General features: G+C 42.5%; 1 protein-coding gene across 1 annotated transcript; it reads left to right on the plus strand.

Annotated features, from left to right (window-relative positions):
* The first annotated feature begins 7,319 nt into the window (after positions 1–7,319).
* rnf26 (ring finger protein 26) lies at positions 7,320–11,502 on the plus strand. Its single transcript, XM_045703480.1, has one exon. The coding sequence runs from the start codon at positions 7,883–7,885 to the stop codon at positions 9,230–9,232; it is 1,350 nt and encodes a 449-aa protein (XP_045559436.1). The 5' UTR covers positions 7,320–7,882; the 3' UTR covers positions 9,233–11,502.
* Positions 11,503–12,566: the final 1,064 nt, after the last annotated feature.

Here is a 12,566-nt window from a genome sequence, read left to right on the forward strand (position 1 = left end):
CTGTCTCCTGGTAGCGCCTCCATGCTCTGGACACTACGCTGACAGACACAGCAAACCTTCTTGCCACAGCTCGCATTGATGTGCCATCCTGGATGAGCTGCACTACCTGAGCCACTTGTGTGGGTTGTAGACTCCGTCTCATGCTACCACTAGAATGAAAGCACTGCCAGCATTCAAAAGTGACCAAAACATCAGCCAGGAAGCATAGGAACTGGGAAGTGGTCTGTGGTCACCACCTGCAGAACCACTCCTTTATTGGGGGTGTCTTGCTAATTGCCTATAATTTCCACCTGTTGTCTATTCCATTTGCACAACAGCATGTGAAATGTATTGTCAATCAGTGTTGCTTCCTAAGTGGACAGTTTGATTTCACAGAAGTGTGATTGACTTGGAGTTACATTGTGTTGTTTAAGTGTTCCCTTTATTTTTTTGAGCAGTGTATATTATAATAAGTTATACAATGACTAAATAAAAATGTAATTGGTATATGATATTTTATGAGGAACTATCATTGTTACGATTTCAATATTTCATAATTAGTTTGTATTCTGTAATGAAACAGGCAGGGAGCAGGTCTCGAACCCTCAACCTTCTAGCCCAAAGTCCGGTGCGCTATCGACTGTGCCGCAGAAGCATGCTCGACCGGCAGAGTAGATTTCCGCGCTTATAAACCCAGGGTCGTCACAATACATTTATGGCTTTGTTTTTAATATTTCTTAGTCTGCCATTCATAGGCTCTATTTCAAGCCTGTGTTCTTTAAGATATGTATTTTATTTATGTTTATGTTGTCCTACTGGAGGCTGTGGGAGAGGTCTCTGTGGAGCTATTTTCTCAGCTAGCTGCACTTTCTCAGCTAGCTGCCAAGCCTCCCCAGGTCAGACTACTGTGAACTTAAAAGCCCTTGAGGTGAGGTACAGTACATGCAGGGGGCATCAATAATAATACCATGATTAAAGGTGGAAGAGGTGTTCAAGCTTCCATCGAGACAAAGGCTTTTAGTCTTTCATTGTTGCTTCCCATTATCTGCTGTGTAGTCCTGTGTAGTCCTGTGCAAGGCAGGTGTGTTGCCGTCTGGGGATCAAGCTTTCTAAAACCGTAATGAAGGCCATTCAACAGACCAGACAACTCCTTTTATGCTCAGTAGACTTCATTGCACTCTGTTTTTCTTTCCCCATGATATCAGACGACGATCTGTTTGTGGAGACGTTGCTCTGAAACATAAGTTAAACGCAGATAAATGACCACAACTGCCTCCTCCTCTTCCTCCTCCCTCCATCTGTGTTTACAGCAAATCCATTTTCTCTGGTTTGGTTAAAGCTCCAATCCACAACACTCACTCATAGAGTACTCCTAGGGAGGGAATACACGTCGGTCTCTGAGCAATGCTAATCATCACACACAATACATAAATATGTTTGACATTATTTGAAAAGGCTTCATCCAACATATTTCTTCATGTTGCAGGTGAAACTTTGATGTAGATTCTAGAGTATCTTTGTTCAGTTTTTGTGTGTGAAAATGTATACTTTATTATAGGAATAATAGTGCTGTGACCTTAGGTAAGATAGAGGCCAACGGAGTGGTGGCTGGTGTGTGGATGACCTTCAGAAGTTTACCAGAAGTCAAACAGGGAGATCACGACACCTCTGGATGAAAAGGGGACGTAAACAAAGAGGCTGTTGATGCTTCCACTTCCTGTATGGCTTGGCAGAATCCTTACACTGTGTAGTGATAGGTTAGCAGATGAATGGGGCCCCTGTTTCTTGACGAACCAGTGAAATGTAACACACATTCAGTTTAGACAAAGTAACAATTCTGATGTCAACCGAATGTATCATACTAGATTGTTCTGTTATGAATGACAAATTTTGTGGATACAAAATGTGTATCCACAATGTAATAATGTAAGCAAACAACAGCCATGAATACAGGCAGGGGGTGAAATGGGGGGATGTGAAATAAATGGTCATCTTTTGTAAAACGGAGCTTGTATTTTGTAAAACTGATTCCAAAGATTTTACATGGGTGTATCCCCAGACAGATTTTGTTCTCCTTTTCAACCCCTGAATATGGGTACTTATTTTGCTACTACAGAGTGAAGCAGCAGTGGACCATGCCTTGCCTTGTTGGCTTTCACATGATAGAATACAATGTGCAGTATTCTTGTGAGACAAATGAATTGATCTAAATACAGTAGAGCCGTATGGTCAATGGACAGTCTGGTAGTAGTGAGGTGAGAGGCCAACCTAAGACACAGCTGTCAATAATGTGATTAGCTTGGGAATTTGTTCCTGCATTTCTTTCAGCCCAGCACAGACTAGTCTAGCTGTGGTGTGTAGGCTATGGTAGGTTAGGTTTCACAGTCAGTGGGTGGATGGACAATTCTCATCATTGTGTCAGAGCTTGCGCACATGAGGAAGGGTGGAGTTTTATAGTTGACATGTAGAGAAGAAAATGGAAAAACATCCAAACGTTTCCGCCAATCATTCATTGTTTTACTACTAGGTCATGTGACATATGTTTACTGTACATGTGACCATTCCTGAAATACCTAGAAGAGAAGAGGCTTATATTGAAACGATATGTCACAGCATTGTCACACCCTGATCAGTTTCACCTGTCCTCGTTATTGTCTCCACCCCCTCCAGGTGTCACTTGTTTTCCCCAGTGTATTTATCCCTGTGTTTCCTGTCTCTCTATGCCAGTTTGTCTTGTATGTTTCCAAGTCAACCAGCAGTTTTCCCGTTCTCCTGCTTTTTGCATTCTCATTTTTCTAGTCCTCCCGGGTTTGACCTTTGCCTGTTTCTGGACTTTGTACCCACCTGCCTGACCATTCTGCCTGCCTTGGCTAAGAGCCTGTCTGCCAGTCTGTACCTCCTGGACTCTGATCTGATTTTGACCTCCTGTCCACGACCATTCTCTTGCCTACCCCTTTGGATGAATAAACATTGTAAGACTCCAACCATCTGCCTCCTGTGTCTGCATTTGGGTCTCGCCTTGTGCCTTGATAAGCATACTCATTTAGTACACGGAAGTTATGATGAATGCAGTTAAGACCAGCATTGCTGCGATATAGTAAATGACTGCCATGTTGTGGGTTTTGGAACAATAGTCTTACCGTCTCTACCACTTTGATATGATAGGTTGTGTCAGCCTTATTCCTCCGAGGTTATTGATGGTAAGTCAGTTTATGCTTACATTATAGCTGTCATCAGCTCTTCCCTTGACCATTAATTTTAAAATTATGTAAATATGCAAATTATACAAGTAAAATAGTCAGATTTGCTGTATATTTGTGATGTACAGTAGAAACAGAGAAGATGGCAGTGTTATCTTTTTCGTCGAGATAAATCTTATGAATGCTCTTTACCTGTAATATGATACATCCTAGGCAGAGGGTTTGGGAAGATTGGGAGCATTCAGTTTGGAAAATAAAATAGACTGGGACTGAGTAAGGAAAAGACAACACAAAAAAAGTGCCTGGATGCCTCTCCCCCTTGCAGTTCCCAGGGACTGCAAAGACCCTAGAAGACCCAAGAGAGTAACCTTTTGACTTGGCTGACAGAGAGGGACAGAAAGTCAGGGTATTCTCGAATTTTGTGAGGGGACACAGAAAAACACACATAGGGTGTTCCAAACAAACGTCCTGCTTTTTCATTCAGGATCTTCACAACTTGAGATCTGCATATCTTATTTACTTTGAGTATTTTAGGTGATGTTTTGGACGTTTTTTCTTGATGGTTGTCTTTGTATCCCTTTACATTAAACTTTAGACCCATGACAATCGTAATCTTCGTCTGTTGGGAATAAACACACTTAAATGTTGTCCTTGAATCCGGTTGCCCTGTCATTTCCCCTTTGACATATTCTCTAGCCTAGCACCCTTAGCATATAACCCAGAGCACCTTGGTCCCTGCATGAGTGTGATTTATGATTGGACAGAACTCCTGTTTGTTATTGCGCTTGCTCTCTGTGGTGGAAAGAGACTCTATAGCTCATGATCTAAGAAGAGCCTAGATGATGGAAAGAGGGAAATAAGTCATTCTTTCCAGGCCAGGCCCAAGAGCAAGTTGTTTTGGGGTTATCTGCTCGAATGAGAGAGGGCCATTGTCCAATGCGCACAAGGGTGGGAGCACGGAGTGTGCGCAGGAGTCCTTTTTTCTGCTAAACTCTGTCACTGTAACTTGGATTGTGACAAAGGGACACTTTGATAATAGACGCAAGCTTTTGCAAATCCCTGTCTCCATGGTGATTACATGTAATTATAGGCTATTAACCATTAAACATCCCACAAACAGTGTTTCGGGGTATGTCCAGTCCTACCCAACGCCATGAAGAGTGAGAGAGTGATTTAGGCTGTTCTTTATCCAAAGTCCATCCAGTTGTAACTGAGTTATAACTCAGTTTATCACATCTGTGATGCCTAATTTTGGAATGTCAAAATTTGCACATCTCTGGACTCATTCCTAAAATGTTAAAAGAAGCATAACATTGAGCATTCTAACATTATAAATTAAATTGAGCTAAAAAGTGACGACCATGTCGACCAAGTAGAGCCATCCCAATGGTCCTGGGAAGGAGAACTTTCACAGACCAAGAATGTCGTCCTGGGGGACTTCCACATTCAACAGTAGTCTTACTTTTTCTGATCTTTCTCTTTCTCAGTGAGTCAGTGCCTCAGTGCCCCCCCTCCCACTCTGTTTCTGTGTCTCTCTCTTTCTATCTATCTTTCTCTCTCTCTCTCGCTCTCTCTGCACATGTATGGCTCTTTCTTACCACTGTGGGCTGCTGTGGTATGCAGGGTCTTAGCCTGGGTTGTGACCAGTCTGCTCGCCAGTGATTTCTTCTGTTTGGAGTTTGTGTTTTCCCATAGAAGCTTCTGGTCTGCTGATTACCCCCTGCTCGCTGTCACACCCTCTCCCAGTCTGTGAATATTAATAGTACTCTCCTCCAGTTACACTGGCAGGCTGCCAAAGTCAACAGAGGATTAGATGGTCGCAATACAAAGCTACCCGAAAACTAACCACAAACTCCTAAATGAAAAATAATCCTGTCACACATCTCAGAGATAGAGACGCCTAAAGGTCAAAAGAGGAAAGTTAAATAAAGTATTTGGGGTTTAACTGATTTCCTTTCCTTTCACATTATGTCATGAAACTATAGTAATTTGCCACATGAGAAATATAAAAGTGATATATTACTTAATTCTTATGCGTTATTGAAAATAGTTCAAGCTTATTTGATTGCAGACAGTGGACAGTAAAATATGAATAAATTACCATTCATTCTAGTTATCTTTTCCCTGCTTGGAGAAACAAAGAGTTGACAAGATCATCACAACACCCAGTTGTTAAACAGCCATTTAACGCAGACCAGGGGACGCCACCCATCAGATCACTTCCTGTGTTAAAAGGGGTGATCCTCTTTTTTTACAGCCCACACTACAATTAGGACTGCCGATCATGTACAAGGATGCAAGGGCGGGTCAGCCGGTCACATTCTCTATAGCATGGAAATGACCCGGCGGGCGGGAAAATCAATTGTAGAAAATGCGTCCTTGGCGGGTCCCCTCGCCTTGTAGGAAACGTGTCAAGCGGTTTTCTTATTATACCCTGGGACGCATCCTGCTGGCTTCTGTTGTTCTCCAATCTGGGACACATTTCAATATTGTTTGTTTATTTTACCCAGGGCCTCTGACGAGACCGTTTCCATTTTGGCACAAGAGCAGAGATGGGCAACTGGCGGCCCGGATGTAGGTACGCAGACCCATGTGCCACTACGGCCCTGCATGATAAGTTGTGTTTTTTTGTGGCCACCACCTCCATCAAAGTTGGTCATCCCTGCCCTAGAGCATGAGGTTGTAGATTGTGAGACTGTCGTCACTGACAAATGTTCAATGTGTGTGTGTGTGGGGGGGGGGATGCTCCTGTCGGTCATCGGCTGTTTGTCTTATCGAGACACATACCTCCATACTACTGATAACCCTCTGACTGGGTTTTGTAAAAGTATTTTTCTTGGTTAAAATGAAAATCTAGAACCATACACTCCTCCTTATTGGGAATGCCCCTTTGGAGCTGTAGTAAGTAGCCCTGTGCCTTGGGGTTGGGATTGAGTGTCACACTTATCCCTAGTGGAATGAATCCCAGATGTGAGCTTGCTGGAGGGGTGTATCTACTGTGTAAAGTCTAAACAATAATTTAAGAGATTAATTTATAAGTGTACCGAGGCCATCATAAAACCCAGTTAGATTTTTTTTTATCACCTCGTTGATGGGTTTTTACTGGTTTATTACTGGTTTATTACTGGTTTATTACTTTGTTTTTTAAGGATAAAATGATCAAAGGCAGGCATAATTGCATGACATGTAGGCCTAATCTTCATCAGAGACAGTTTGGTGGTCGCATTGTAATCTCGGCAACCCAGAATCATATTTCGCCAGGTAACCTATAGCATGCACGTTCACCCCTTGCAAAATTATGATTCGTCCAAAAACACCTGTGAGGCAAAAAACAGCGCACCGGTAGAATTGTTCCTCATAAGCCTGATATCCCACTGCCTCTCAACAGATGTAACAATTTAATGTTACTGATAGTACTGCAAATGAAGCATTTGGTCCAGCAGTAAAACAAACAGGGGAAGCTGAGTCCTGCCCCCAGACAAACTGTTACCATAAAAGGCATAGAGTACAAAGAAACACACCGGACTCTTAATAGGCTAAACAAGTAACTGAACTCATGCAACTGCTCTTCCTCCATACTGTGACATTAATTGCTTAAACAAATGGTGTCTTTGTTGGTTCCAATGATTCAATCTGTTTCCCATGATCATATCAGTTCCTTTTTGGCATCTGCTCTCCTTCCACACTTCCATACCCTCAGCTGGAGAGGATGATCATCAGACAAGGAAGGAAACTTGGTTGAAGTTATTGTTCTGCAAAACATAGCTTTTATTTTGTCATCGTATATCAGGCGAGGTAATGGGAAGCTCAACACACAGAGTGGTAAGGGAATTTGAGTCACCCTTACAGCGTGCATGAAAACGATGACTGTAGTGTATGATTAAAGCCCAGTAAAAAAAGAAAACCCCTAAACTACAGATAAGTTGCCTAGTCAAAGTTGCCTAGCCCACTAAATGTACTTCAATTTAATAAATGAAATATAAAGTTCTGATGAAAATGTAACTGTAAATGAAATGAAATGTATTGAAAGTAGTTTCATCAAAGATTTTTTCCAACTGCATTGACTTCAATTAAGGAAATTAATTTTAAACCGGTTGAATTTACATACGTTGACTCTCGTGATGCGGACAGACGTGATTCATTGGAGGAGAAGATCATGTGACCAAACCGAAACCGTTATGGTGGCTGGCGTGTAAATATGGTTATGATTATGGTGGACTTTGAACAGGGAGATGACAGATACGTTATTGACGACGGGTCATGAGTAAATGTAACATTTTGTGAGCCTAAGATGGAAATGTATTTAGCAAGAAAGGTTTATGCTGGTTAGTTGGCTAACCGATGAGCTAGCTAGTTACTGGTACTAGCCAGCTCGAGTTTGGAAGTATACGTCCGCTGATTACAGTGCGTGCAGATGTTTGCACTTCAGCCAAAACAAACGCGGTTGCACAGCTGTTTATTTGAAATTGCAAGTGGAATGTGCCCTACCGACGGGTTTGGCAGGTAGCTATGCTAGCTAGTTAATAGAGCTAGCATTGTTATGCTAGATCGCTAACTAGTTTAGCTAGCTGGCTAATTGTACCGAACGAGAAGTGGACAACGCATCTGCCAACCTTATCTAGCTAGCTATGTGTAACCTTTGCTGGCCAGACCAAAAAGTGATTTTATCAAGACAGTGAAGCAACTCGAGTAAAACCTTTGTCATGGGTCTGGTGAACCTTGTCTTTTGCACCATTGGGAGATGTTTCAATTTCATATCTTTACTCCTGGACCTAAATTTCTTAATAGTCCATTCAGTGATACGTCTCCTGGCGGCATGTATCACCTTTGTGAATAACCTACCCATGTTACTGACCAACTCAATTGTGAAGTGCTGGAACTTCACTGTGTTCTGCATGGTCACCATGATGGACAGCGTAACACTTTTGGCCCAGGGCACAGTCAACATGTTAGGGCGCTGGCTGCACCTCTTGGGAGGTGTTCTGGAGAGTTTCAAAATGGTGGGCTACTTGTCCTCACATGTTCTCCTGCGTGTCAGGGATCTGTTCCACCGTGGGCTGCTGTGTGGCCACTGCTTGCTGCAGCAGGTGTGGGAGGGCTGTGGCATTGTGGTCAGCCTGGTGTTCTACCTGGTCAACACGGTGGTCAACCTGCTGCTCATCGGGACACAGAACGTCTACTCTGTTGTAGTCAGCATGTGGGAGGCGGTCTCCTGCCCCCTGCAGAAGGCTGTGGAGCTCACCCTCACACTCTTCACCTTTCTGTACAGCAGCCTGGTTGGCACCTCAGTCGTTCTCTGGACTCCCATCAGGCTGGCCCTGGAGTTCCTGGGCTCACTCGGACACATCTTCGTCAACGTCTTCCTCCTGAACATCTATGGCCTCATTCTCACGGCGACCATTGTTGTCACCGCCACAGTCTACATGAACCCTGAGCTGACCAGTCTTGGAGTCCGGCGCGCCTTCGGTTTTGTCAACTCTGTCCCCACCCTGCATCTCATACAGAGGGCGCTCCATCTCCTCTACGTGCTGGAGAGGGGCGTGTGGCAGAGGCTTCAGCAGCAGGCCAGCCGTCTACACCAAACGATAACACCAGTCTACAGGAACATCAGAGTGAGGGGTGATGGCCACGCCAGGCAATCTGAGCCCAGTGACAGAGAGCAGGGGGCTCTTACGGACAGTAGGGAAGGAGACGCAGCACCAACCGCTGAACATGCTGCCCGGCCACGGCAGGTAATGGATGACCTGTGGGACCTAGCGTTCCCCAGCTCTAGCAGCACAGACAGGCCTTTACAGAAACTCTCCTCGGGGGAGGAGTGCTCCAGCTCCAAGGGTCCCCCGGCCGACAGCCTACTGACTCTGCTCAAGGACCAGGAGGAGAGGAAGAAGTGCGTCATCTGCCAGGACAGCACCAAGACAGTGGTGCTGCTGCCCTGCCGCCACCTGTGTCTGTGTCGGGACTGTACTAACATACTGCTACGCCAGCCCGTCTACCAGCAGAACTGTCCACTCTGCCGCCATATGATCCTTAATACCATGGATGTATATCTCTGAGGGTCCAAATGGGGGAGGGGCGTTACCCAGAGTGCTGCCTTGTTAACATGTTAAATCTCAGGTTTAGGATGTGCAGAGACTATAGGCTACATCTACACCTGCAGTACATTGCAGCTCAGACGCACGATATCCAAGTCCAGTGCACTGCTGAAATTGCTTGTCGTCCGTGGCTGATGTCATAAATGATGCCTGTATTTTGTTCAGACCACCATGACAGTGCTTGCCAAAATGTTTACACTTGTTTGTTCAAATGACTGAACACTTCATGTGCTGTACACTTCATGTCGTTCCAAACTGTATGTGCTGTGTAAACCTAATAAGGAATGCTTGCTGTGTAGCAGTTAATTGACTTTATTCAGCATAAGTTCAGTTTGAAAGCATTCCATTGGCAGTTTAAAACACTGGAGACAATACCGTATCAAATGCTGTCGTAAAAACACATTTTGTAGCTTATGTATAGGTTTAAATGGTGACAACCTCTCAAATGCAATTTGCCAATAGCCAATATTGTTCCAAGCAGTTCACATCCAGAGACCCATAAAAAGTGTGAAATGGTTTTGGATTGTGAGAAAGGGTTAATTTCATAAGCTATGGTTGTCTAAAAATATCAGTGTCAGAAATCATTAACCAGATCTATCTGTCTTGTCATATGAACACATTTTTTTTTGGTTTTGTTCAAATTATTATTCCATCACTTTTATCACTATAGCCAGTTCTTTCCACTATGCTGACATATGAACACTACCTAATTTATGCTCCACACAAGGTTTATTCATCTTTATAGTTATTAAAATGTTTTTATCTTGTGATCAAACATTGACATGTTCACAATGACCACCATTCGTCAGTAATGGGTTCATAATTCCTTGTTTCGATTTTGTCTCTTTGCTCAAAATAAGTATTGATCAAAGCTCTGTGAAATGCCATGTTGAAGATTTACAGCACAAACTGCAATGGTTATTGAATTAGATTGCAAGTGTTGCAGAAAGGCCTGTTAAGTGACAATAAAAGCAAAAGGCTGGTGAGTCATATTTGATATGCCTTTTTTGGGCCAAGGTTTCATAAATGTTGGATAGGCTCTGCCCGTAATATATTTTGGGTTCAAACACGATGGAGTGACTTCAATATTGTGACAGAGTAGCCAGAACGTGAACCACAGTGTCACTGATGTCCTGTGATTGTTTTAGTCTCATTGACATCGTGTAGCCTATAATCATTTCCCACTGTCTTTGTTCCAATCAGAAGTCTTAACATTTGTCGGTTATTTCAACAGATGCTGTAATCACTCATTCAATACTTTGACCTTTATCCCTTTTATGTAGTGCCAAACCAACATTTTCCAAAAGGCCTACCATTTTCTTAACACTCCATGTAAAAAATATAAAAACTATGAAACCAACAATGGTCTATGATGTGACATATTGATAATAATCTGGAGAGAGAAAAGGTTGGGCCCATGAATTATCTGACTTGACATTATACTGATACAAATGTATGAAAACAGATGAGGTGTTTTATATTTTTGATGTCCAGAGTAAATCCTAGGTTATATTCTGAGTTTACCTCTTTTCCCAAAGCCCTTTAATCGTTGTGTGACATCCCTGTCTACATATACAGTGGACTCTTATCACAGACCACACATGTTGCCATTCACATGGCTTATTTTGTCTAGGAAGACTGACCTGTGTATCCAGGGGACATGGCATAAAGTTATGGACGTTGCAATAAGCCATGAATGGGGTAGCAGGTAGCCTAGTGGTTAAGAGTGTTGGGCCGGTAACTGAAAGGTTGATGGTTTGAATCCCTGAGCTGACTAGTTGAAAAATCTTACCCCTAATTTCTCCTGTAAGTCTCTGGATAAGAGTGTCTGCTAAATGACTTATGTACACATTTATTTTGTTTTATAAAGGTTTATGAATGTGGCCATACTCACGAAAGATAATGACAAATGTCTGTGAGACAATAAACAAACAATCTTTCGGTACTGTTTTTCTCTTGTGAAAAAAATGTCTTTGATGTATTTTCACTATTTACTTCGCATCGCTGTTCAGAGCAGTCAATAGACTGGGTTTTTGTTACAGATTGGGTTTACCAGCTTGTGTGAGAAAACCTAGGTTTGATTCAATCCACCAGAAAGAGAACAGCACCACAGCCAGTTCTGTTTCACGGGATGCTTTACTCATAATAGATCATATCAGCACTAGATGCGTCAGCATCTTTCAGATAATCAAGGCTATTATTTCCTTGTTGATAAAACAATGTTTAATGTATAATTGATTCCGGCCCTCTTGACTAATGAATCCCCAAATAAGTGTTTCACATTACATGCACCAGACATTGGTAATGTCTTGAGTCAAATTCCGAAATGATTGGGCAATGTTTCCAACATACATTTTGAACTTGGATTAGTTAAAACCCATATTTCTTACCATTGCTATGCCACCATTGCCAAGATATCTATTTTGATCCATCACTCTGAAGTTCACTAAAACTGCTAGATTTTCTTGAAAACCAAGTAGGATGGGGATGTTGAAGATTCCATATAAATGTAGCCATTATGCTAACCCTGGTGCTAGTATCTCTGAATGTGAGAAAGTAGCCATCCCCTGCACCAGACTTCCCCAGCTGTGAAGAGAGGGAACCAGTGAAGAGCAGCAGCTGGGGGTGATGGGTGTAGGAAAGGGTCAGGAAAGGGGGCTCTACTTGACATCGGGGACCACTTCCTCCTTGTGGTTTATAACTTCTGGGACTTAATTCCCAAAGTCCCTTTTAAATATATCCCATCTGTGACATGTAAAGTGTTGGTTCCATGTTTCATGAGCTGAAATAAAGATCCCAGAAAAACAAGCATAAAAATCTTATTTCAAAAAATGTGTATGCACACATTTGTTTACATCCCTGTTAGTGAGCATTCCTCCTTTGCCAAGATAAGTCATCTGCCTAAACGGTGTGACATATCAAGAAGGTGATTAAACAGCATGATCATTATACCTTGTGCTTTTCACCTTTATTTAACCAGTAAGGCCAGTTACAACTGCGACCTGGCAAAGATAAAGCAAAGCAGTACAACAAAAACAACACAGTTACACATAAACAAACATACAGTCAATAACACAAAAGAAAAGAAAAATAGAAGAATCTATGTACAGTGTGTGCAAATGTAGAAGAGTAGGGAGGTAGGCAATAAATACAGTGAGGGAAAAAAGTATTTGATCCCCTGCTGATTTTGTCAGTTTGCCCACTGACAAAGAAATTATCAGTCTATAATTTTAATGGTAGGTTTATTTGAACAGTGAGAGACAGAATAACAAAAACAAAAAATCCAGAAAAACGC

The sequence above is a fragment of the Salmo salar genome, chromosome ssa20 (assembly GCF_905237065.1).
Source record: "Salmo salar chromosome ssa20, Ssal_v3.1, whole genome shotgun sequence".
Taxonomy (NCBI): Eukaryota; Metazoa; Chordata; class Actinopteri; order Salmoniformes; family Salmonidae; genus Salmo; species Salmo salar.

Coding starts and splice junctions, on each gene's coding strand:
- rnf26 (XM_045703480.1), top strand. CDS start 7,883: ATGGGTCTGGTGAACCTTGTCTTTTGCACCATTGGGAGATGTTTCAAT.